Below are 25,978 nucleotides of genomic sequence, written 5' to 3'. Positions count from 1 at the left end.
TGGCGCTCCCGCTGCCGGGCTCACTCGCAGCCTCGGAGGGATTTCGGCACAGCCCGGAGAGCGGCAGCAGCCCCACGCACAGCCCGACAATTCCGGGCTCCCGGGAAGCCCTCGCCATGGGAGTCCGCCCCGAAGTTGGTAAATCCCCGGTTGACATCCCCAAGAGCTCCAGCACCTGCTCCAGGAGTTTTTTCTGCAACATCAAAGTAAGGATGGGGCAGGGATGCTCGCGGGGAGGGAGGGGGGGTTCCTGCCTGGAGAGGGACCCCAGCACACCCCACGCATCCCCGTGTCCCTCCTACGCACCGCGGGTGAAACGAAGGGTGTCTGATGATGCAGAATTTGAGCATCAGCTCCTGGGGCAGTGCTGGGGAATCCTGCCTGGGCAGGGCAGGGGGCTCTGCGGGTTCGGAGTGATGCCCTGCACGGCGCGTGGGTGTCTCACCCCACGGAGCAGCTCTCCGTGAGCTTCCCCACGGCGTCTCGTACACGGTGTGCTGCTGCTCAGGGAATGATTAACCACATCCTGGTGTGAAAAGAAAACACTGCCTTAAGTGTCGCAGTACTTGCTTTAAAAACTTGGGCGAGCAGAGTTTTTGAGTGACAGGAACAAAAGCTCGGTGGGCTGCGGGGGTTTCCCGGCGCTGGCTGCCCAGTTCCTCACCTGCTGCCACCTGAGAGCCGGATCCTGCCCGAGCTCCAGGCTCCTGAGCTCACCCCTGAGCACACCGCTCACCCCGGCCGTGTGCCACCATTCCCATCCTGCCTTTACACCGCCCCTCACCTGTCTTTTCACCCCCGCTCTGTGCCCGTTTTTGGGTGTGCACCGTGCCGGCTCCTGTCCCCGGGACATCCTCCTGGATGTCCCCGGAAGGGGGGATTTCCATGCCTGACCTGGCAGCACCTGCACACATGGGCACCTGGAGCAGCCAGCTGCGGATTTTGGGAGCAGGGGATGTGCCAGGGCCAGCGGCGGGCAGGACCCTCCCGTGCCGGTGCTGCCCGGGCCGGGCTGTGCTTTCCCACCCGTGCTCCTGGACCGAGCGTGTGTGCTGTGTCAGCACTTCCCAGCCCGGCGTTTTCAGGATGTGTGGCCGTGGAGAAGGTGCCATGGTCGGGATGGGTTTGGGGTTTGTTTGCCATCACCTTTGTTTGCTTCCCTCGCCCTGTACCGAGGGCAGTGCTGCTCACTGCCGGGGTTCTGTGGGAACGCTGTAGGTACCGCGGGGCTGCTCCTCCTGAGAGCTCCCAGGGCTGGAGGCATGATCCCAGATGATGTCTCCCAGTCCCATGCCCCTGAAGGTCTCCACTGCCCAGGATGGGCTATTCCAGCAGGTGACTTGATGGCTCTTTTTGGCTGTGGGCTCCAGAAGAAAGCTTGAGATTACCCTGGATGATCTGGGGCTGCCTCTGGGCTACACTTATCTTCCTCTGGAGGGGACTGCTGACCTGTCCTCTGCTCTGCTGGAGGTGCAAAATTTGCCCCCAGCCCCCTCCAGGCTGCTGCAGTAATTACCCTGAGTTGGGGTGAGTCAAGCCACCCAAAACAAGAGCTCTTCTTGCATTTCATGCTCTTTTCTGGAAACTGGCAGCAAGCAAAAAATAGCCCGGAGTGAAAAAGCATTGCCAAACCCTCTTGCAGGATGTCAGACTTTCGGATTAAAAAACAAAAGCCCCAACAAATAAATGCTACTCCATCTGTACACCCCAAAGGCAGCTGCAGGGTGTGGGCTGTGGGTGCCCCAGAGTCAGGCTGGGTCCTCAGCACCCCACATGCCCCAGGGCACTTGGATGGGACCTTTTAGGGGCATCTGGCCAAGGGCAGGTGACTTAGGAGTGTCACTTTGCTAGTGGCAGGAAAAACATTGCCTGAAGAAAAGCTTTAAAACAGCTTTTTAATGTTTTTATTTCAAGACTTCTAGTTTAGAATTGTTTCTGGTTTAAAAAGTCAGCAGTCTGGCAGTGGCACCGTGCAAGCACGTGAAGGAACAGTTTGAGCTCTACCCAAACATGCTCGTTGGCATCAGAGGGATGATGTGCTCCATCTGGGATGGTGGGCAGGCAGGACACCCGTCCCTCAAGAAATATTCATGCTTTTGAGACCCAATGTATAAATTGACAGGGAGCGAGATCCCCCACCCTTTCCTGACCTATTCACTCTTCCTGTCCTGTGACATTTGCATTAAAAACATATACATTAACAAAAGAACTGCTTCAGGGTCAGAAACGATTAGCCTGGGTGCAGTGTCAGTCCCCTCAGCCCTCAAAAATGAGTAGGATGTGAAAGTGCCACAGTGGAATTTCCAGGTTTGGGGAGTTTTGGAGTGAATGGTCATCAGAGGGCAAGGCATGGTGAACATCTGGCTTCGAAAGGGTTTGTAGCTCTTATTTGTACAAGAAGCCACTGGTGCTATGAATGATGGATTATAAAAAAGCCTCATCCAGCCCCAGACTTTATGGGAAGCTGTGGGCATCACCCTCCCCAGAGCCATCAGACACAACACGCTCACACAGACAACGGCAGTTTCTGATGGGGACAGTATTTCCAACACAAATTCCCTACTTTTAACAGGCTTGGAAGGACACGATTAAGATTTGGAAGAGTTAATCACCAAGATCATGTTTAATCCCCAAAACCCACATGATGGGATCATATCCAGGGTGTCTTTTGCAGGGCTGGGGCCGCAATAACAAGTTATTTTTCCATGTAAACCATCTTGGCCCTCCATGATCCCTGTGACAGGGACCACCGGAGCCCATCTCTCTCTGGGTGTTTTCCAGAGCTGGAAACATTGCCACTGACATTTGGAGGTGTGGGAACACAATGGTGCCGGGATGGGCACCGGGGAAGGAGATGGAAAGGGGCAGTTTCAGGGATTCTACGGGATGGGGTTGGAGTCCTGGGGATGCAGGAAGGGTGCAGCTTCAGGAAGCAATTCCCTGTGGATGTGGCCGTGGGCTGGGGTAGGTGTGGTTGCAGCTGCTCCCCGCGGAGCCGGGCTGGGGCAGTTCCGTGTGGGGCTGGGGTGTCACTGCCGGTCACACGTGGGTTTGGAAGGGCTGAGCAGTGACACAGAGCGGGCTCCACCTGGCCTGGCCGCAGTGTGACTCTGCTGTGCCTCCCAGCTGGAACCAGCCCAGCCTCCAGTGCAGGGTGCCCAACCTCTGCCCGCTGCCCCCACCCTGACCCCACGCAAGAGACAAAGCAGAACACAAAAAGCCTTCGGCTTCTGGGCTGAGAGGTTTTGGGGCTGCTGAGCTCTGACCTCAGCCAGGAACTTGGAGCATCCCGATAACCCCACAGCACTGGTGGAGATGGGGGTGATGATGAGACATTTAGATGGATATTGGGGAGAAAGTCTTTGTTGTGAGGTTGCTGGGACCCTGGCACAGGTTGCTCAGAGAAGCTGTGTCCAAGGCCAGGCTGGACAGGGCTTGGAGCTACCTGGGATAGTGGAAGGTGTCCTTGCCCATGGGTAGGGTGGATCATGATGGGCTTCAAGCTCCCTTCCCAGCCAAAATATTCCAGAACATGATTTCTTTGATGAGCAGGGACATCCCCCTACGTGGATGTTCACCAGAGCTCGCAGGGTTGTGTTGACTGGCAGTGGGGTTTGGGGAATTGCAGCTGTGCTGCTTGGCAAATGCAGGATGAACCCAACCTTTGGGTGGATGCCAGCACCTGGTGGCACTGGGGGCACTGAGAACCACACAGCCTAGAGGATAGAAACAGGTTTAAGAGGTGGAGAAGGGGGTTGATCCTTTTGATACCCACGCATGACTAGGAACCCCATCACTGTAGGTCCTTTTGATACTCACACATGGCTAGGAACCCTATCACCTCGCCCCAGCCCAGAGCCCCAGCCAGGTGATTTAAGCTCATGTTGGGCTTGATGATCTTGGAGGTCTTTCCCAGCCTTAATGAGGCTATGATTCTGTGTCCATTTCCTGCTTCCAGACAACCACTGGAAAAGGATTATTTCACAGGAATTCTCTGTTTACAGAGCCTAAGATATTTTGGCTTCTTCGCCTTTACTGTCTCATTCGTGGTTTTGAACTATTTTAATTGATTTTGGGATCCCCAGAAAGATGACAAGGAGGAGAGCTTTATAAATATTTTTTGATTTAGAGGAGCTGGACTGGCTTCAGCTGGAAGCTGGAGAACACAGAGGAGCAGTGTGGAAGTGTTATGAGTGCAGGCAGGGGGAGGCTTTTATTTTTTTCCATGCCTGCAGAATGCCTGGCATGGAAAAGGAAACAGGAGGACAACAGAGAATTATTCTCACTTATGTCAGCTGGAGGTGATCCAGAGAGAGATTTAAAAGCCTTAGGAGAGGTTTAAATTGGGTGTTGTACTGGGGCAAGGAGAGGAAGAGAATGGAAGAGGGTAGGAGAGGGGACAACAAGGCCAGGAGGAGACTGTGGGCTCTCAGAGTGTGATAAGGCTGGAAAGCATCCTGGGGTGAAGGTGCTGGGAGCACGCAGGGAGCAGTGAGCAGGAGCAGGGGGCTCTCGCCTCCATGGGGAGGCTGGATGTCTCCTGTAGAGGAAACAGAGCCTGGCCTTGGGGTCTGAGGTCCCAACAGCAGCAGAGCAAGTTTTTTGTCCCTTCCTTCCAAGGGACTAAAGGAATTTGCTGAGGAGTGTATTCTAGAAGCCTGGAGATGTACCAGTCATGTTCTCATATCCTGTTGGAAAAGATTATTAATGGCTTTGTTTAGCCAGAACAGGAGATTTATCAAGTCACAGATCTGGAGGCAGCATGGCTGTAGGTTTGGAGAGGGGGACACAGAAAGGAGAAAGTCATGGCTGATTAGAGACATTGATTTAAGCTGGAAAATCAAAGCAATATTGCAATTCTGGGCACTGTGCAGGCAGGCACAGCAGGTTGGATGAGTGTTTGTGGCAAAGACACAAGGAGGGTCCTTAGTGACATGAGAAGGACCTGGGTCTTCCAGCATTTGTTGTGATGGTGCTGGCACCAGACAGCACAGGTTGGATCTGGATGGTTCAGCACTGTGGTCATGTCTGCTTTTGGTGGGACCAGGCTCCAGAAGGGAAGAACCACCTGGTCTTCACCAGCAACACCAGCAGTGGGATAAGGAAAAAGATGGGCTGGAAAGTTTAGTGGGATCAAGGTCTAGGAGACCTGAGACAAGGTAATTTTATGAGGGGCGAGGTGGTTGGGTGCCCAAACACAAGCAAGGAGTGGTCAGCGTAGATAAGATTATCGGGAGCAGGACGGGAGAGGAGTGACGCTGATAGGGAGCACGAGGCACGGCCGGCCGGGCGGGAGGAGTGTTTGCACACACTTCTGGGTCAGGCAAAACACTGCCAGCCTGGACCTGCCCTCAAGGAAACCCTGCTCGGATCCTGATGCCCCAGAATGAAAAGAGACCTTCAGGAAAGAATGAAGGAAGACCAACCACCCAACTTGCCAGAGGGAGGAAAGGCTGAGGGATGCCCGCGTCCTGTTTTGAGGGTGGTGTTTTCTTGGGAAGCATCCCACACTGAGGTTCTGCCTCAGCAATCCTCTGCAGCCAAAAACCTCCATTCTGAGCAAAGCTGGGATCTTATGGGCCTTGCAAAGTCACCGGGATACAGTGCCAGGAAATCCCGTGTCTGTGTTTGTTGCAAAAAGAACAAATATTGTCTTTGCACGTGACAGCCAGGGGTGTAAAACGTGCGTGGCCTGGCAGTAGACAGTTGTCATTCCAGCATGCTTCAGGCAATCTCTGTTCAGGTTAATTTTTATATTAATTTATTATTTTATTATTTGAATAGAAATCCCACTTAGAAGCCAAATCCTGAGGTTCTGTGCTGAAGGATGGGCTCTGTGCAGGGTATTTGGTTCTTTTTGTGGAAATGCTGTGCTTTTTTTAATTTTTCATGGTACTCTTTGATCTACAAATCCAGGCAGCTGCTCATAGGAAAGTGATGCCAAGGAGGGATGTATTTTCCCACCCTATTTAACCCTAACCCTAACCCTACACTTTCCATATCCAGCTGATATTTTTCCTTTGGACTGAGAGACCTCAGCTGTCCTACTGCAGGAGAATCTCCCAGTGTAGTAAGAGTTGATCTTACTACTCTAAAATAAACACTCTGTCTTCTTTCTATTAAAATTTTGGCAATATTCTTATTAATTCCTACAGTTCCCCTCTACTTTTCCTTTTTTTTTTCTCTTGCAAGCTCAGGAGATTAAAGTGGAAAGAGGCTCCAGAGGTGGGCAGCCTGGAGTCTCCTGCTTTGGGAGGAATGTTCCTTGATTTTGGGAGGAAAGTCTTCTGACTTTCCACTTGGGTCAAACAATTTTCCTTTGGACCCAACACTGATTGTACTCTGCATAGGGAAAAACTAAAGGAGCATCCTTTCTCCTAGTCCTTTCCAAAGGTTTACTCCAGCCAGATTAATTTTGCTCTCGGCCACATCCTATTTTGGTGTCTTCGGTCACCTGGGAGCACTTGGATAAGTTCTGTGAGGGTCTCCAGCTCTCCAGGCAGTCCTTGTGTCCATCTAATGAACAACGCCCTGGCTCTTTCCATCCCCACTGCTGTGGGAAAGACACCGGGCACGGAAATTAGCACAAGTGCCGTCAACTTTTCCAACCTCTTTGTCTCCAACCAGGGCTGCCAAGGGGAAGACACTGAAAAATGAGGTGAGGGATGACTTTGGACATGAACTGTGGAAGCACAGCAAGGAATTAACCCTAAACTCACTCCTCCAGGTGGAGCAATGGCCACGCCACGTTTAGCAGGATCCTCCCAAGCTGTGGTCCCTGCAGAGCAGAGTTAGGCTCCCGCCTGGAAGAGCCTTATCCTGACTCCTGGAGATCTCTGGAGGCTCCATAGATATGTTTCAATCTTATGAAATGAATCCTGACTATTTGTTGGACACATCTCAGACAGAAGTCTAGGCTGGGATTGACCGAATCCTTGCCTGCTCTCATTGTCCAGAGCGTGGAAGGACCAGTCCTCCCCCTTCCCTGCCATGGGGTGGGTTTCTCTTCCTTTGGAAAAATCACTGCCCTGGGAGGTGCTGGTCCCCATGAGCTGGGTGGGGGCAGAAGCCTGTCTCCCCCAGGAGTTTGCTTCCCTTCTGAATGTGGCTCCTTTTGGAAAGGAGTCAAGTGCCTTGTATAAACAGCCTGGAGTCAGGATTGCTCCGAAAGAAGCGCGGGGATGATTACGAGGGAATTTGGGGGGGTCCACGTGGCCGCACACCTTTGGCCTTCCCGTGCTGCTCCCTGCCTGTCTGCAATCACTCCTTCCTACAGCTCCAAAAATACACCAGGCTCCCGTGGGAGCCTCTGCTCCGGAGGGTCAGCACTTGGGAGTGCCCCCGGCTCCTCAACCTCCCACCGTGCCTTCGCCCTCGTGTCGGCTTTGCGTCAGCGAAACCTCCCTGCAAGTGAGCTTGGCTCTTCCTTAAGAGCCCCTTCTTGTCGTTAGGGAAGATGAATTACAGCAGCTCCCTCTCCTCCTGGGGCTGCTCGGTGGGAGCGCGGGGCAGCACAGCACATCTGGTGCAGCTGGAAGGGCCAGGCCGGGGCTGGTTTCCACGCAGCAGCAGGTTGTGGGTGGTCGGCATGAGCATGTGGGGATGGGAACGCGTGGGAAGAGAGACAGGGATGGGAGAGATCTATGAGGGGACAGAGGAGAGTGGTGCTCCTCATGTCCACCGGCCTCAGGGGGTGCATGGAGTCCTTATGGGGAGCTCTCCAAGTAAGGCCCTCTCCCAGGTTTTTGCACTCAGAGCCTTCAAGCTTTGGGATGTCTTTCTTACAACTACAACTGAATCTGCTGAATTCAGAGGAAGTCTTGAATCAGTCCTCATCCCACCTCCAGACGCTTGGAGGGTGTCTGGAAAAGCCATGCTCCAGATGCACAAGTCCTGGAGTAAAGGTTGTTACGCCTTTATCTGGCTGTTTTGGGTAGCAGGCTCTTCCCAAGGAAAAAAAATCACCCCTGCCCTTCCCCTCCCGTTCCCTGGGCTCTGCACATCCAAGGGCTGAGGCTGCTGTGTGGTCTCGGTGTGGGATCACATCCCTGGAGGATCCATCGGCTTTGCCGCCTTTCCGGTTAATCCTGCAGACAAGAGCTGGACTAGAAGGACCCATGGGCAGGGGGAAGCAGTCACACCCAAAGGTTTTCCTCTCCCTTTGCTGGTACTCATTTCTCCCACCTCATCTTCCCTCCTGGCAGGCAGCCCCAGCTTGTTCCCAGGCATCTCTGGATCCAGGGCTCCGTTTTGGTCATCCCAGGTTTATCACCAAGGCATAAACACATCTCAAGCCATCTCCTGGCAGCTCTGCCTTTTCCTCCCTGTCCTCTCTACCCATGGCTCGTCCCTCTCCTCTCCTGCTGCGGTTCTTATGGTCCTCCCATGCCTCCAACCCATCTCCTGCTACCCCCAGCATTCTGGGGAACCAGCTTGCCCCTTCTCCTCATCTTCCCTCCATGCCAGCATCCCCTCTGTCCTCGACACTCCATGTCCCCATCTGCCCTGGGATCGGGCTGACATTTGCTGCGCTAAATTCGGCCTCGGTGATCCGCCCTCTTCCCTCCCTGTTGGTAAACAGTTTTGCTTCTCTGCTGACGCCTGGCTCCAGGAGAGCTCTGTCTCCAGCTGCTCTGCAGCTCGGGAGCTCCCGGGCTGCTGCTGTTCAGCCAGCACTGCCTTGCTCTGGTGCTTCTGTAGAGTCTGGCCATAGCCACATGGACAAAAATTTATCTTAGCTGGCAACAAGATCCCCTCTCCAGTTGCCATCTTCACAGGAATCACCCATCTGCTCCAGATCAGCCCACAATAATCCCAGGCCAGGCCTGGGGAACGTGGTGGATCCAGCTTCCACTCGCAGGATTTTGTCCTGGGATGAGATTTCAAGTGTGGGGGCTGATAGTGGGAGGATGGAGAGGTCATTCAGCGTCAAGAGTTTACTGGCAGATGTTTCACTTCCACTTTGGCCCTGTCTGGGAGGATTTCCCACGTTACACCCCAAATTCCTGTTTTGCAGCTTTTTGTCGGGGCAAAGTCCCAGCTTGGGACTTTGTCCTCTCCTGGTTACTGCAATGGCAATCCCAGCCTGATGCCAGCCTGTCTGCTCTCACCCCTCCAAGATGTGGCTGGGGACTCCGTGATAGCAGTTTGTGCCTGTAATCCTTCTTTCCTCATTTTTGGGTATTTGCCTTTCTTCTTCATCTTCCCTATGGTATCCAGGTTTTTCCAAGCCTGTCCTCACACTGCCAGGGCTCCATTTTTTCCTTCTTCTTCATCTCCATCCTCTTCTCTTTTTCTGTCTGTCAGCATCTCTCCAACCCCTTATGCTTTTAGATTCCCAGCCACGTCTTTTGGCTGGATCTCTCTTCCTTCACAGGAGAAGACTCCCAATAAACCATTTTCTTGCCCATCTTCTACCCAAATTCTGGGCCTGGCCCTGCATCGTCCTCTGCTCCCAAAACACAACTCCACCCACTTATGGATTTTGCATCCTCCAAGCTGGTCTTTTTTGATGTTTTTTAATCATTTAATGGGCTACTGGGCGCTACCACCCTTCCAGATAAATACTCATAAGGACTATTGCTGCTCTCCTGGCCAAGGACATCAGGAATTTGTCAACCCTGCAGTACCTTTGATCCCCCATCCATCATCCCGCACTTCCCGACGTTATCATTGAGGGACACTCTTCCGGTATTCAGCAAATATTTGATTTCCTGTGAATCTAAATTAAAAGACCTTCCCCCATTTGTTTTTTTTTTTTTTTTAATTATTATTTGTTTGTTGAGATTTTTAAAAATTTATTTTTAAATGCTTTTGGCACTGTGTGAATGCATTCCATTCCAGGAAAAATAAAGGAAAACTGTTCTGACTAAATATAGATCAAAAGACACTTGTGAGCTGCCTCTTGCATCCCTGGCTGAGAGCACTCTCCTCTCACAGCCCACCCGGGCTCTTTCAGCCAGATTTCTCCCAAACTCTCTGCATTCCCTCCTCTGCCTCTGCTAAGCTTGGCTCCTGGCTCGGCTCACTGCCCAGCTCAAGGGAAGATGCTGGGTTTGGAATACTATTTTGGAATCTTCCAGTAGTGAGACCACGCTGTGCATATTTCATCCTCTCCCTCTGGGGCTTTTAACACCCTTTTTCGACTTTTTCTAGCAACACCCCTTGGAGCAGGTTCAGTTAATTGACTTTCCAGCTGAGTGAATCCCAGGATGCTCCATGCCAGAGGTGCAGCCACTGACCAAAGCCAGCTGGAATACGCTCATGCAGGTTGTGGTTGCCAGCACTGTAGTCTCATATGGCCTCAAAGGGCGCATGGAGAGGCTCACATCAGATATCAGGGAAAATTCTCCACTGGAAGAGTGGTTAATCATTGGAACAGGCTGCCCAGGGAAGTGGTGGGCACCCCTGGAAGTGTTCAAGCAGTGAGTAGATGTGGTACTTCTCAATATGGTTTAGTGACCATGGCAGTATCCAGGAAAAGGTTGGACCTGATGACCTTGGAGGTCTTTTCCAACCATAATGAGTCTGTGATTCCAGCTGGGTCCTCACTGGGGTGGCACTCTTTGTTTGCCCACAGGTGTTTGTGCTGTGCCATGGGCTCCTCCAGCTCTCCCAGCTCCTCTACAGCGCCAACTTCAAGAGCAGCCTTACCACCATCGAGAAGCGCTTTGGGCTCTCCAGCCTCTCTTCAGGTTTCATCTCCAGCTTGCACGAGGTAACTGGGAGAGGAGCACCCGAAGGGTGGCCAGGACCAGGGGGGCACCTTCCCAAAACATGGTCTCAGGGCTGTTCCCAGCCAGGGCCTCCTCAGCCTCCGTGTGCTGGGCGGAGCAGCTGTGCTGTGCTCTGGGACACCTCGTCACACCTCATTCTGCTCTGCCACGCCCAGGGGGGAACAGGGGGTCCTGTGGTGATGGCCCTTGGACAAGAGCAGACTTCCACTGGATGGAATTCCAGAATGGTTTGGGTTGAAAGAGACTTTAAAGTTCATCCCATCTCATTGCACCACCTGCCATGGGCAGGGACATATTCCACTACCCCAGGGTGCTCCAAGCTCTGTCCAGTCTGGCCTTGGAGACTTCCAGGGATCCAGGGGCAGCCACAGCTGCTCTGGGCAAGCTGTGCCAGGGCCTTGCCTCCCTCACAGGAAACAATTCCTTCCCAATATCCCACCTAACCCTGCCCTCTGGCAGTTTAAGACATATTGCTGAGCTGGCTGAGGATTTTCTCACAAACACTTTCTTATCAAGAAATCCCTTGGAATAAGTTTCCTCATTCATATGTTCAGGAATTCCGTCCTTCCTAGCAGCTCTTCAAGGCCTGCCAAAGGCCAGGAAAAGATTTGCTGGCAGAGATTTTTTTTTGCTGACACCAAGTGGCCACACACATTTTCATGAGCTCCCTGGTGAGCACATGGGATGCTCCATCAAGAAGCTGGGCAGTGGGAATCTTCCTGGATCCCTGGGGAAGTGAATGCCCAAGTCTTAACCTCAACCAGCATGGACATTTGGCATTAAAAAGATGTCTCAGGGCCCACTGAGACTTCCTGCTGTTCTGTAACTGTGTGAGGTGCCCTGCCTGTCCAGGACAACAATCTTAGTGCGTTGGTGCCTACAGCAATTCCAAGAACAAAACCCACAAAGAGACAAACAAGGGAGCCCACACAAACGTAAATACAAAGTTTTCTTAGCCATACATAGAATCATAGAATGGTTTGGGTTGGAAGGGACCTTTAAAGGCCATCTTGCTCAACCCCCTGCAGTGAGCAGGAACAGCTTCAACATGCCATAGTTAAATTGATGTTTTGGTTGTCCAGAGCTGTTAAAGCCCATGTAATGGTAATTTTGTGGTGTTCACCCACTTGTCTCAGCAAGCTGCGTGGTTTCATGGCTGTCTACTGTTGCAAATGCCCAGGGTCATAAATATTTGCAGTGAGCTGGACTTTGTAGCAGGGCTCATCTCTGTTTGAGTCACAGGAATGGAGGCAATATGTTTCATTCCTTGCTGGTTTTGGAGGAATTGTCAGTTTATGCTACATCGGTCAATCTCTTCTCCCAGGGAACAAGGGACAGGACAAGAGGAAATGGCCTCAAGTATTGTAAACGCAACCCAATGCCTGGGAAGAATGTGCTCTGAACTCCAATGATTTCAGAAGGCTAATTAATTACTTTATTATACTATATTATACTATAACTATATTACACTATATTATACTAACAAGAACTATCACTAACTAGCAAACTCGTGACTCTCTGAGAGTCTGACACAGCTGGATTTAATTGGTCCATGAATCCAAATAACCATCACCAGAATCTAATCAAGCAATCACCTTGGGTAAACAATCTCAATACCACATTCTACATGGGACAAACACAGGAGCAGATAAGGGTTGTTTTTTCTTGTTCTCTCTGTGCTTCTGCAGGAAAAATCCTGAGAGAGAGAATTTTGTCTCTCTGATCAGATAATGTGAATATGAATTATGTCTCTCTGTTCAGAGAATGTGAATGCCACGCTCAAGTTGTGCCAGGGGAGGTTTAGTTTGTGTGTGAGAGAAAATGTCTTCACTGAAAGGGTTGTCCAGCTCTGGCACAGCTGCCCAGGGCAGTGGTGGAGTCCCCATTTCTGGGGGGGGTTTAACATGTATGTGGATGTGGCACTTGGGGACATGGGGCAGTGGTGGCCTTGGCAGTGCTGGGGGAGCAGTTGGATTTGATGGTCTTGGAAGGTTTTTCCAACCTAAGTGATTCTGTGATGCCTTTGGGGTGAGGGGCAGGTGTGGGTGCTGATAAAGCCCCAGCCAGCTGACAGAGAGGCTGTCATGTCATTCATGCCAACAAGGGTTGCCCAGAGGTGACCAGGGCCAAGGAGTGACCCTGTGGCTGGAGATGAGAAGGGAGCACACAAGGCCAGGGGATGCTCCTGCTCCTGTGAGGGTCCAACACCTCCTGATGAGAGCCCTGTCCACACACCCAGACACAGCCATAGGGTGTGGATGTCCTCAGTGATGTCTTCTCACATTCCTCCCTCCTCTCTGTGCTTTTTCCAGATTGGCAACGTGGTGCTCATCATCTTTGTCAGCTACTTTGGCAGCCGAGTGCACCGCCCGCGCGTGATCGGCGTCGGGGGGCTGCTGCTGGCCCTGGGGGCCTTCCTGGTGACCCTGCCCCACTTCCTATCGGGCCCCTATGAGTACACGGCACTCAGCACGGGTCAGTGCCACCAGCTGTGCCCCCACAAACCCAGACCCAGCTGCTCAGGGATGGGTGATGTGTGACTGCTCCAAAAAACGGGGTGTTTCCAGGGCACATGGGATTTAACGAGTGGTTGAAGGCAGTGCCTTAAGGTGGGCAGTTGCTGGTTAAACCTGACATCATTATGGCTTTGGAACCCCTTCTGAATGCAAAAATTATGTGTGGGGTTTCTTCTGCCTCTTCTGCACATGCTATTCCAGCTGTTCTTACAGAATCATGGAATTGTTTTGAGTTTGAAGGGACCTTAAAGACCATTTCATTCCACCCCCTGCCATGGGCAGGACACCTTCCACTGTCCCAGGTTGCTCCAAGTCTGTCTTTGAGCACTTGCAGGGGTGGGGCAGCCACAGAATCTCTGAGAGAGAGTAGGATAAGATTAAATATTAGGGATAAATTCTTCTCTGTGAGGGTGGTGAGGCCTTGGCACAGGGTACCCAGAGAAGCTGTGGCTGCTCCATCCCTGGAAGTGTCCAGGGCCAGGTTGGACAGGGCTTGGAGCACCCTGGGATAGTGGAAGATGTCCCTTCCTGTGGCCAGGGGTGGAATGAGATGGACTTTAAGGTCCCTTCCAACCCAAAGCATTCTGGAATTCTGTGATATAGCAAATCTCCCCTGTCCCAGGGCCTGCCCTGCTCTGGCCAGGATCCTGGTCTGATCCAAGGAAGGCTGCTGATTTAACTGGGGAGGTTTTGGGAACCAGCTAGTGTGAACAATGACAGCTCTCTTTTCCATGCAGAATGGAATAAGCGGAACCAGCATCACTTGCCACAAGGCTGGCTTTGGTCTCTCCAAAATGGTTTTGGTCCCTAAATCCTCAGAATGCTGATGAGCCACAGGCTCCATGGGGATTGCTACCTCTGAAACCCATCCCATGATTTTTGAATTTGGAGAGTAAGTCAGACATCAGATGCTAAGTTTTCCAGCAGCTTAAATTCATGCATCAGGCTATGGAGAGGTCAGGATTTGGGACAGGGGCTGCTCTTACTGTGAAGGAAATGAGGAAGGAACAGGTATCAACCTGCTCCCTGCCCAGGGCTGGGCTCCCTGCATGGGTGAATAGGTACAGCAATAAGGAAAGTGGACAGGAATTATGCCTTGATCAAGTAATGCTAATGCCCCAATTGATTAGTGTTGGTCTTGTGTGCAACCATGGAAGTATAACCAGAAATCACTGAAAAGCTCAAAAGAAAGTACCAAGAACTGTGTTTGACCCAAAAGTTCTGTACAGAGCACAATTCTTGCAGAACACCTTTGCTAAACAGGATTTGAGGATGGACTGCAAAAACAGATGACAGGGCAGAGATATTGATATTATGAGGACTGCCTGATGATGGAAAAGAACACATTCAGTCTGTGCACAGCCCCTAAAGATACTTTAGTCCTGGTTGGAGTTTCCATGGCAGTCTGAAGACCCCCAGTGTCTGGGCTGTATGAAGAAGCAAGGGCCATGTTTTGGAAGGAGCTGGGCTACTCCTGAGCCATGGGGGCAGAAGGATTCAGGGCAGGGTGTCCTGCTTAGGGCAGCCAGCTGACCCCAGAGGGCATCACTCCCTGTTCCTGCCCACGTACCACAAGGGAGCAGAGACAGCAAAAACCAGCCATGGGTTAGGGCTGCCCTCATTAAACTCAGAGCACCCTCACTCCATGGCATGAACTCTTTAAAAATTTGTTTAAAATCACAGGCTGGTTGTTTGCTACTCTGACCACAGTATAATACTCCAAAGGAAGGGCAGGGTGGTGAGAACTGCTGAATAAAATGAGCAGTCCACCCAAAATCCAGCAGTTTGTGCCTACTCAGCAAGTGTGCTATGCCTGCTATTTGGGGATTCCTGCTATTTGGGGATTTAGTGTGGGAAGAGGCAGGGGATGTACCCAGTGTTGAAATGCTCCTTTTTTTTGCCTTCCAGGTAACAAAAGCCAGGGGCAGGTTGAGCTGTGCTATGCAGAGAGTAGATTTGTGTGCCCCAACACCACCCGGGACCCTGAGAAGGAGGCCAGCAGCATGTGGGCCATGATGGTCATTGCCCAGCTGCTGGCCGGGATCGGGACCGTGCCCATCCAGCCCTTTGGGATATCCTACGTGGACGACTTTGCAGACTCCAACAATTCCCCACTGTATGTTGGTAAGTGGGTCCATTGCTGTACATTGTTTTGTTTCACAGAATCCCAGGATGGTTTGGGTTGGAAGGGACCTGAAAGCTCATCCCATTCCACCCCTGCCATGGCCAGGGACACATTCCACTTGACCAAGTTGCTCCAAGCTCCTGCATCCTTGTCTTCCCTCTGCAGTGAGGGATCACTGTTCCAATGAATTGTCACACTGATCCTTTAGAATTCTAAAACCTCCAAGGAAAACGAAGGAAAGAGGACTGAAGGAACCTGAAAGGTTTGGAAGAGGAAGGAAAGAGGGACTGGTGTGTTGTTTATAATACAGGGGCTCCCTTTAGCACTGTGGGAATGTCTGTCAGGGGGAATGGCTCTAGGGTTGCTTCAATATAGCAGCAATTCCATCCCCCCAAGTCCCGTTTCATTTTATGTCTGTCTGATGCAGCTCAAGCTCACTGCCTCCTTTTAAACACCTTGAGAAGGTTGTGTAAAGAGTTTCTCTAAAGGAGGGAACTTGGATCCTGTCATTGTAAACAAATCAAAAGAAAATGTTCTGACCTTAGGGGTTATCTCTTCTGGAATGGGAGGGTTCAGCTACACCCAGGGTGGTCTGGTGGCCTTTTTGCCCTCAGAATCTTTCACCTCTCCTGATGTTTGTACCAAATATTTTTCCTTGGATATGAGGATTAAGATGTGTTTGTTTCCTTGGCATCCTAGAGGACATGAAGGTCTCAATCACCTGTGTGAGCCCAGGGTATCAGTGCCCTGCTGCTCCCTGGGGTTCATGAATATCATGGATATTCATGGTGTAGCAGAAAACTTGCATTTTGTCATCAAAGCCTTGATGGCAGCAGAGCAGAGTGACTTTTTCCACAGGCAGCTGCCTTCGCCCTGTGTTCCTGTCAGATAAACACCACCTTCAGTACTGGGGCATTGGGGACCTTCTCACCATCTGAAGCATGATGAAGGGTGGCTTCTCCCCTCTGTGTGTTGTGCCACCATTCCTGCATTTCCTGGGAAGACAGAAGCCATATCTGCATGGAAACTACAATTCCCTGCTCACAGAGGCTCTCTGTGCTCCCTTTTCCCAGCCATCCTCTTTGCCATTGCTGTGTTTGGCCCTGCCTTTGGATACTTGCTGGGGTCCGTGGTGCTGCGGCTCTTCGTGGATATCGGGAGGGTTGACACTGGTGAGTATTGCCCAGGTAGCAGAGGTCCCAAAGACCCTCAGTGGGCCATAAGGTCACTCTGAGATGGAAGGTGACAGAAGCCACCAGTCTTGCGACCCATAAAACCCACTGCCCTGGAAAGACCTGACCTGGAAAAGCACCCCCAGCATACTCCTCCACTCTGTCACCCCATAAGGACAGATACAGGTGGTCCTGACAGCACCAGTGAAGCAGAGCCCTCGGGTAGGGACATTCCAACGCCCGGCTCATGGTGCTGCACTGGAGGTCATGGCTGGGGTCTGCCCACTGCCACCACACTGAGGAGGTGTCCCACAACCCCAGCATGGCAGAACAGGGAAATCTGACAAATCCAGGGATGGAGAAGAGAACCACAGAGCAGCCACTGCCCTATGGATACACAGAGAACTTGAGTCTACTCATCCTCCTCCCCAGCACGCACCACCAGCAACTGCAGAGAGAGGGGCTTAGCTGATGCTACTGCAGGGATAATGTGCTTTATCCATGGCATGTGCTTATTATTTCTGGTAACTTAATCACTAAAGAATTCTCCCCAGCTCCATCATTAACGTGGCTTTTCCTGTGTTTCCTTAGAGAGATCAGAGCCTGACATTTTTGTCCGGTGCCTGATAAGAATAATAAATGAACGTGGGCAGGAAATGCCAAAAAGCCTTGGCCCACTCCCCGCGGCGGCAGACGGATTTAGCAGCCTCTGCCCGGTCGCTCCATGATGACGTCCAAGCTGCAGAGTGGAGTGGTCCTGTTTGGGGAAGTGGGTTGATTGTTTCAGTGGGGTGTGGGCTCCTCTGCTGTCTCATCCTGGCACGGAGCTCCCACCCGGAGCTGGCCGTGGTTCCTTCCCAGCCGCCACATCCCGGCCGTGGGTAGCCACGTCCCCAAGCCAAGCCAGGCAATCTGTCAGACCTCCCGTGAGCATCACTTGGCCCAGCCAAAGGATGTGAGTGCTGGAGACAGAGCGGCTCTCACCTTCTCCTCCTTTTTCCGGAGAAGGCGCCCGGAGCTTGGTCCACTTGGAAACCAGGAGCTTCTGCCAGCACAGGGCCTTCCCTCGGTCCCTGTGAGCAGAAGGTGACCGAGCCTGGAACAATGGGAGAGCAACTTTTTCCAGGAAAGTGGCACAGCCTTTCCCAGTCCCTGTCTTGGCTCAGCATCCCTGTCAGCAGCATGGTCCAACCCACTGTGTTCTCCAGGCAGAGGATGGAGTCAGGTCCCCACGATCTCTGCCTCCCTGGTTGGCTCAGGGGTTGCAGTTGAACCTGTGCCACCAGCGTGATTCCATGCTGACCAAATCCATCCTGCAGTCGCCTGGGAGGCTCAGTACAGCTGGGATGAGTGGCAGTACAGGTTCCTGGCCAGGGCAAACAAAGGTCAAACACAACCAGGGCTGGTCTTGCTGCCAATACTGGTGGGAGCTCCCACCTCCATCCATTTGCTCTTACATGCCAGTGGAGAGACCCTTGGATTGTGCCCACAGGGACTCTTCATATACTCCACCAGTCCATATTTGATGGAGATTTGTCCCTTTCACCCCTGGAGCTCTTACAGCGTGTCCTTGTGTGTTCAATGACAGTGGACCTGACGCCCAGCGACCAGCGGTGGATCGGAGCCTGGTGGCTGGGGCTGCTCATCTCCTCGGGCTGCCTGGTGCTCACCTCCATCCCTTACTTCTTCTTCCCTCGGTACATGCTGAAAGGAGAGGTGAGACCTCATGTCCAGAGGCTGGAATGTCCTGGAGCCAGGGATGCCCTCATGGGAGGAATACCTGTCCCCAGAGGAGAGGGATGGGAGGGAGGAAGGCAGTCCAGCAATACTTTCCCATTAAAACAAATATTAAAATGTGGAGAATAATTAACATGTATCATTTTGGTGCTTTCAAAGCCCAACCCCGCTGGTTTTGTTACAAAAATACTTTAGTTCTGTTTTGAAATTGTTTACTCATTTATTCTTTAAAGGTAAAATTAAACCCCAAATATTTCACAGTTACGGCTAAAGGGCTCCCCAGACTTGAGCCGAACTATCTCTAACTTTCATTTTCAGAGTTAAAAGGGAGGTGCTTTGTCAGGGTTCAGGGGGGAAGGATTTCCAAGTTCTTAAAATCTCCCAACAACAAGCTGTTTTCTTGCCGCTCTGCTCAGGGGCTGCAGTGATAGTTGAGACAATTCACCCCTTTAATCACAGAATCCCGGAATGGTTTGGGTAGGAAGGACCTTAAAGCTCATCCTGTTCCACTCTCTGCCATGGGCAGACACCTTCTACTATTCCAGGTTGCTCCAAGCCCTGTCCAACCTGGCCTTGGACACTTCCAGGGATGGGGCATCCACAGCTTCTCCAGTTACCCTGTGCCAGGGCCTCCCCACCACAAGAATTTGTCCCAAGATCCCATCTAACCCTAATGGCAGTGGGAAGCCATTCTCCCTTGTCTTGGCACTCCAGGCCCTTGTCCAAAGTCCACCTCCAGTTCTCTTGGAGCCCCTTTAAGCCGTGGAAGGGGCTCTCCCCAGAGCCTTCTCTTCTCCAGGTGAACACCCCCAGCTCTCCCAGCCTGGAGAAGTGCTCAGGGCACGTGGGATGGGGCTTTGCTGCAATTGTCAGGCTTGGCCCTGGGACAGACCCTGGCCCTCCTGAGGCTGCCTGTGCCAGGACAGTGCCAGCCCCTCTCACCACAGGCTGCTCCTCTCTCCCTCCCAGGAGCGGAACACGGAGGCCGGGATGCTCAGGAAGATGGAGACAGGGGCTGCTCAAGAGACTTCCCTGCTGGAGTTCATCAAAAGTAACCTGCTGGGGGTCCAGGAGAGGGTGGATGGGGATGCTGGGCCGTGCTGGGCCATGTGGGGTGGGTGGGGACCCCCACATTGGCAGATTCACACCGAGGGGGTTTGTTGGGAGTCCTTGGTAGCCCATCACCGTGTGTGGACCAGCTCCAGCACCACGAGGGCCTAAGGACATGGAAGGTGGGCACAGCCTCCCTCTGGCTACAGACCTCTTGAGGCCTCTCTTGGGGCCTGAATTGTTTCCAAATTTTGCGTTGAGGACCTTAAAGTGGTACGAGTGTGCCAGGAAAGGGTCACTGGGAGGTTTAAGCCCAGCTCCAGGAGTGGGCATGGGGCTGCCGGCGCCACCAGCTCCTCAGCGAGGTCACCCCAGTGCAGCTGACACTGTTTATGTGAAGCCAAAAGAGGCTTGAGAGGAATGTCACTGCTGAGAGACCAGATTAATGACTCTTTCAGCTCCAGGAGGATTTCTTCCCACATAAAGCCCCTCTCTCCCTGCCTCTTCCTCCACTGCAGTCATATCCTGGCGCTGTCAGCTCCCTCTTCTCCTCTCTTTGGGCTTTGATGGATGCTGGCTCTCCACCACTCTCTGCTAATTAGAAAACTCATAAGAGACCAAATAAACAGAGCTGCTCTCAGGGTCCATCTGCCTCTGTTGATGGGGCCAGAGGACACAATGTCCCACCAGGAAAACACATCCATGGTGCTGCCAGCTGCTGGGACACATTAGGGTGTCTCCCCTCCCACCTTCCCATGCCTACAGACATCCCCAGCAGATCATCATCATCCCACAGACATCCTTACTGGGAGCAGGCTAAGGGTGGGGGTTTATTCCGAGGATCACATGGCTAAAAGACATTTTTCCTATGATTTCCCTGTAGGATTCCCAAAGATCTTCCTCAGGCTGCTGCTCAACCCCCTCTTCATCCTCCTAGTGCTGGCTCAGTGCAGCTTCTCCTCCGTCATTGCGGGTCTGGCCACCTTCCTCAACAAATTCCTGGAGAAGCAGTATGGTGCCTCCCCTTCCCAGGCCAACTTCCTCATAGGTGAGCATGGATGGAGACAAAAAATATCCACCAGCAGGGAGCCAACTGCCCATATTCTCCAGGCTTTTTTAAATCCTGGAGAAGAAATCAGTGAAAGCTGATTTTTGGATGAGACCTGGGGTTCATCTTGGGGTATTTGGTGACTTTCCTGACCTATAATTCCCCAGCTGCCTTGGGTTTGGGCTGTCTTGGACAACAGCTGGATCTGCAGGTTCTCCCAACTCCTGTGAGGTCCAGAGAGCTGCCCCGTGCCCATGGAGGGGTGTTGGGCAGGCAGGACAGCCCTGAAGGCTCCATCCCTCTGCAGGAGCTGTGAACCTGCCGGCAGCGGCCCTGGGGATGCTGCTGGGAGGGATCATCATGAAGCGCTTCTCCTTCTCCCTGCGCGCCATCCCGCGCTTCGCCGTGGTGGTGCTCGTCTTCTCCATCCTCATCTGCCTGCCCATCTTCTTCATGGGCTGCTCCACAGGGCACATCGAGGGCATCTACCACCCCAGGTAATGCAGGTGCTGCTCCCAGCTCCTCGTTTCTCCAGCTCTTATCCGTGGGGAGGGATACACACAGGGGGAGAGGCAGAAGACATCCCCACTGCATGGAGGAGATCCAGGTGCTTCACAACCCAGAGACTTTGGGAGGGCGATTATCCATGATTTTCTGGGCCAAACAAGCAGGGTGTAATTTTTCACTGTGGATTTTTAAGGGAAAATTAGTAACATTGTGTCCACATCACTTCACACGCTCCCAGTATTCCAGCTGGACATCATCTTTCTCCTCACCTCAGTGGACATTTTTGGCTCTTACCATGACTTCCCAAGATAAAAATGACATTTGTATATGACCAAGGCTTGATGTCAAGAGCATTGAGCTCATTTCCCAGTGCACTGCCAGCAAGGAAGAGATTTCTGATGCCATCTTCCCACAGGGGGTGGAGCAGCCCCATCCCACCCTGCCCAAGGGCAGCTCCCCAGTGCCACATTCCTGCAGGATTCAGGCTGTGTGACTCCAGCAGATACAGTCCTTGGGGGAGTGAGGGAGGACAGGGCTGATTTGGGTTTGTTCTCTTCACTTCCACAGCCATCAGGCTTGTTTGGGAGCATGCCCACTTTCAGTTTGTGTCCATGTGGTGTTTGCAGCTGTGGCTGTTCACACATCTGTTTGTGCAGCTCTGGATGGAGCCCGGCTCCATTTCTACAGGCTTTTGGCCGATTAATTTACAGCTGAAAAAAAAATGAAAAAAAAAAAAAAAAAAAAAAAGAGAAAAGAAGTGTGTCAGTACTTGTTTGTAGACATAACATAATTCCTGTGACATTCACTGCACACTTCCAGAGGTACCTGCAGGGATCAGGGCCTGGCAGAAGGCCAGGCTGCTGCTGGCAGCGTCCCAGCCCAAACAGGAACAGGAAAACTGCTCAACTAGCAAAAGGGATTTTTTTTTTTTAAATTCTTCCTGTCCTATTTCTTAACTTTTTACCATTTTCTCCCCCCTCCTTTCTGGCAGTACACCCAATTCCCAGCAGCAGGTTAAGGCGCGGGTTGGGTGCCAATGCTCTAAGCAGATCTTCCACCCCGTGTGCTGGAAAAACACCACGGAATACATCTCACCCTGCTTTGCTGGCTGCACCAACAGCACCACCAACCCCTCCAACCCCAGACAAACGGTGAGTAAAGCAAGTGGTTACCAAAGCAGCCTTGCTGGGAATAGTGAAGTGATGCTGCTGGAACCCAGCAAATGCCATAATGGGGTGGAATCTTTTCCACACGGTGTGCTGAGCCCTGGGAAGGTGCCCTGGAGAATTGCTGTAAGGCTCTGGGAACCTGCTTGGAGGAACAGGGATGGTGGCAAATCCCATCACAGGATGCCATGGCTGTGCCTTAAAATTGGAGCTGGTGCTCTTATGGGCGTCCTGCACAGGGATATTGGGATGATTTGTCCCAAGAAAGCTGATCCTGGTGCTGGGAGTCTGACGTCTGTTTTGTTCCAAACATTTCCAACAGATCTACCACAACTGTTCCCTGAATGGGAATGAGCTGTTCTCCACTTACACGGGCTCTTGTCCAGTCAGCTGTTCCCATATGCTCCTTCCTGCCATATTCCTCATCTCCTTTGCTGCCCTGGTGGCCTGCCTGTCCCACAACCCCCTCTACATGATGGTGTTACGGTGAGTGGTGTGTGGGCTCCTCAGTTCCAGGATGTTTCCCCATGCTGGGATCAACGGGATGTCATAAACGTGCAACCAGCCCAAGTCTTGGCCAAATCCAGGGCCAGCAGCTCTGACCTCCCGTTGTCTTCTCCCCTGCAGGGTGGTGAACCAGGATGAGAAGTCATTTGCCATCGGAGTCCAGTTCTTACTGATGAGACTGCTGGGTGAGAGTCTGAATGAGGCTGGGGGGCTGCTGGGGCTGCGAGAGGCACTGAACCCCTCGGGATCAGCAGCTGACCCCATCCTCTCTCCCCACCAGCCTGGCTGCCGGCCCCGGCCATGTTCGGAGCCCTCATCGACTCCTCCTGCATCTACTGGCAGCAGCAGCAGTGCACCCCGGGCCGCTTCTGCGCCTACTACAACAACGATTTCCTCCGAAACAGGTACCCTGTGCCCTGGGCAGGGGCCCCAGCCAGCCTGGGGCCGGCTGGAAGTGCCAGCTGCAGACCTGGCATGTCCCTGCTCTTCTCCCGGCAGATACCTGGGGCTGCAGGTGGGCTACAAGGTGGTGGGCACCGTGCTGCTCGCCCTCATCAGCTGGAAGGTGAAGAGGAGCAAGGAGTACAACGTGCAGGAGAAGGCGGCGGGGCTGGTGTAGCCCCCGAGGACTGACTCGCACCCCCATCACCCACTGCCACTACTTTGTCTTGTTTGGGTTTGTTTTACTTCCCACGGGAGCGGCTCCGCAGCTCCGAGCTCCTCTCCCGCAGCCCAGGGGCTCCCGGCGAGGGATGGATGCTCCGGCCAGCCCCGTCCCGGGAGTGGCGGCTCCCAGGGGCTCCAGCCGCGCTCCCCGACACCCTGGGAGGGGCAGCCCCGGCCGGCTGGAGCAGGAGGCAGAGGGGGCTGGAAGGCAGGGACCCGGAGAAGTGCCTGCTGCGGGCCACGGCCCCGCTCCGGGGTGACATTCCCGGCCGGGACAGCAGCAGGGGAGGTGGCTGCCAGCCCGGAGGGGCTGCCCGGTGTCCCCCAGCCCGCAGCCCCCGCACAGGTCAGCAGGGACACCGCACACGTGTTGGGACAAAACATCACGAGGGGTTTATTGCAGATCATCTGGGGTTTGTTGCTCTTTTTATTTTTTAAATAAAGGTCACTTTTCCAACTGTGGTGCGTTCTTGGTCTCCCCCCACCAGCAAGACAAGCCCTGGGGAGGCTGCAGGTCCCAGCCTGGCCCATACTGAGCACATTCCAGCTGGGGGGACATTCTTCTGCAGCTCCACCGGTGATGGGGGAGGGCTGGTAGGGGCTAGACAGAGCCCAGGGCCGGCCCAGGAGTCCTACCTGCAGTCCCATGGAACCTGGCAGCCCTGCCTGCATCTCACTGATGGGCACGGGGACACAGGCAGGGGCTGCAGGCACAGCAGAAGGTTTTGACCCGAGGTTCTCATCCCTGCCAGGTTTATTGGCACAGAGCAGTTCTGGTAGTCAGTTGCCCGAGCTGGTGCCTCAGAGGGACCATGAACAAAGAAATGCCTGGCAATTAAAAAGTTTCATTCCCTCTCCCTCACACCATGTCCTGAGCAAGAGCCTGGGTCCTTCTCACCCTTCACATTGCTGTTTTGTTTGTCTCACACCCCTCGGGTGGGTTTTGGTGAGGGTTTAGTGGGTTCTGTTAGTCCACACAGTGATGGGGTTGTTACAGTACACAGACCACAATCTGCTAGAGCATTTTAAAGTAATATTTTAACTGCAGCTTTGCCTGTTCTAACTATTATTAATGATCTTTACTATTATTATTGATCAGATTGTCAGCTCCAGGTTTCCTTCTGATCCATCTCTGCCTGACACAGCACAGCCTTAGGGTTCACATCAAGTTCAACCCATGGCCTAACAAGTCCATCTACTTATGTCAAGCACTGAGCTACTTCAAAATCCTGTAATTTTTTCAGTGCAGGGGGCTCTGGGCAGGATGCAGTGGGTTTGGGGCGTTCTTTCAGGGGTTTTATGGGTTGAATGTATTCAGGCCCTGCTGTTCTTACCCCATGGCTTTTCCCTGTGATCGTGGTCCTGCAGCATCCATATTCATGGAAGGAGTCTGGGGAGAGGACAGGAGCAGACCTGCCCTGGATTTGCTCCGGGTCACCAAAGTCTTCACAAAAAAGAGCTCTCTCCATGTTATCCCTATTCCTGTTCCACCTCTACCTGGCAGATTTCCCCTGAACACCCACCTGACCTTCTGTAACTTTCTCCACTTCTTTCACACTAGGGGTAGCACCCAGCAGGACAAGCCCCAGGAGGGGCTGGTCACAAAGTGCAGGAGGTGGCCCAATGGGGCCAACAGAAGCTCCTGGCCCCAAAGGTGCCAGGGTGGTGGCTCTGTGCACAGGGACGGTCACAGCTGGAACACCTGTGTTGGGGAGCCTTGGAAACCACCCCTTGGGATGCTGCTGTCCAGGCATGGTTATTTTTGCTTTTCTTTGCCTTTCAGCAATCTCTCCTCCTCTTTCAGGTTTAATGCTGTCCTGGTTATTACTGTGCTCGTCATTCTCCTCCAAAAACATCCGTCTTTTCCAGGGGAACAATTCAGAGAATCAAAGACATAGACCAAAAGAGCTTTAGCACAGTGAAGGCCTCAGCCCCTGGAGATGTGTGAATGCAGCGGGCTCCTGACTCAGGGTCAGGCAGCTGCAGCAAGAAGGGGCTGAGTTTATCACATCCCACTGTCCTGCCAAAGCCATCCCAACACAGCCCTGCTGAGCTGCAGCCTCAGGAGCAGCACTCCCAGCCAGCAGAGCCACGGGCTGGGAACAAGGTCAGGAGAGCAAAGAACAAAGCATGGAGCTGACCAGGGAATCAAGAAAAACAAGAAAACAACACTCAGAATTTCCAGTTCTGCTCTTTTCCCTCAGCCACTGGGGAAAACCAGCCCTGAATATTTAAATATTTAATAAAATTGTGGAGTGAGGCCCAAAAAACTCCTGGAGCTCTGCTCTGTGCTCCGGCACGAGCGGCTCCGTGGCCGTGCAGCCACTCCCCAGCCTGGGAAAGCTGAGGCATCTCATCTCCATCCAGCACAGCCACGGGTGCCACAGCCACCTCCAGGGCAGAGCAGTGCTGCTCTGCCACCACAGCCACCACAGCTGGCTGGAGCTTTCCTGGGCACATCACCAAAGTGCCTTTCAATTATGATTTGTGGGTGCTTTCTGCTAAGTGATTATCAATTTCTCAATTAGTTGGACCAAGAAGTAAGTATAAAACCAAAATAAAAACCAACCCCAAAGCCCTCTGTGTGCAGAAAACAATGTTTTTTGACAACACAGACCTGGCCACAGAGCAGGAAGGTTGATCCCCAGCATTGTGCTGAGCAGGAGCAGACCCCATCCATGTGGATCTGACACTGCTGGGAAGAGCCAAAGTAAACACACAGACTGAAGCAAGACTTGAGAACAAACA

At 52.7% G+C, this 25,978-nt stretch overlaps 1 protein-coding gene across 2 annotated transcripts; it reads left to right on the top strand.

The window, feature by feature from the left end:
- On the top strand, positions 1–23,687 carry SLCO2A1 (solute carrier organic anion transporter family member 2A1). 2 transcript variants are annotated; one of them, XM_002192715.6, is made up of 14 exons: positions 3–206; positions 10,580–10,717; positions 13,049–13,211; positions 15,161–15,376; positions 16,451–16,549; positions 18,138–18,265; positions 19,256–19,337; positions 20,220–20,384; positions 20,692–20,881; positions 21,883–22,042; positions 22,380–22,543; positions 22,685–22,749; positions 22,845–22,968; positions 23,063–23,687. In XM_002192715.6, the coding sequence occupies exons 1-14, from the start codon at positions 117–119 to the stop codon at positions 23,181–23,183; spliced, it is 1,905 nt and encodes a 634-aa protein (XP_002192751.3). In that variant the 5' UTR covers positions 3–116; the 3' UTR covers positions 23,184–23,687. The 2 variants fall into 2 exon arrangements, with proteins under 2 accessions (XP_072789369.1, XP_002192751.3); XM_072933268.1 differs by having other exon boundaries at positions 1–206; positions 22,845–23,346.
- Positions 23,688–25,978: the final 2,291 nt, after the last annotated feature.

This window comes from Taeniopygia guttata, chromosome 9 (assembly GCF_048771995.1).
Source record: "Taeniopygia guttata chromosome 9, bTaeGut7.mat, whole genome shotgun sequence".
NCBI classification, from domain to species: Eukaryota; Metazoa; Chordata; class Aves; order Passeriformes; family Estrildidae; genus Taeniopygia; species Taeniopygia guttata.
The sequence above is the reverse complement of the archived record's forward strand: the minus strand, read 5'-3'. Positions and strand labels throughout refer to the sequence as shown.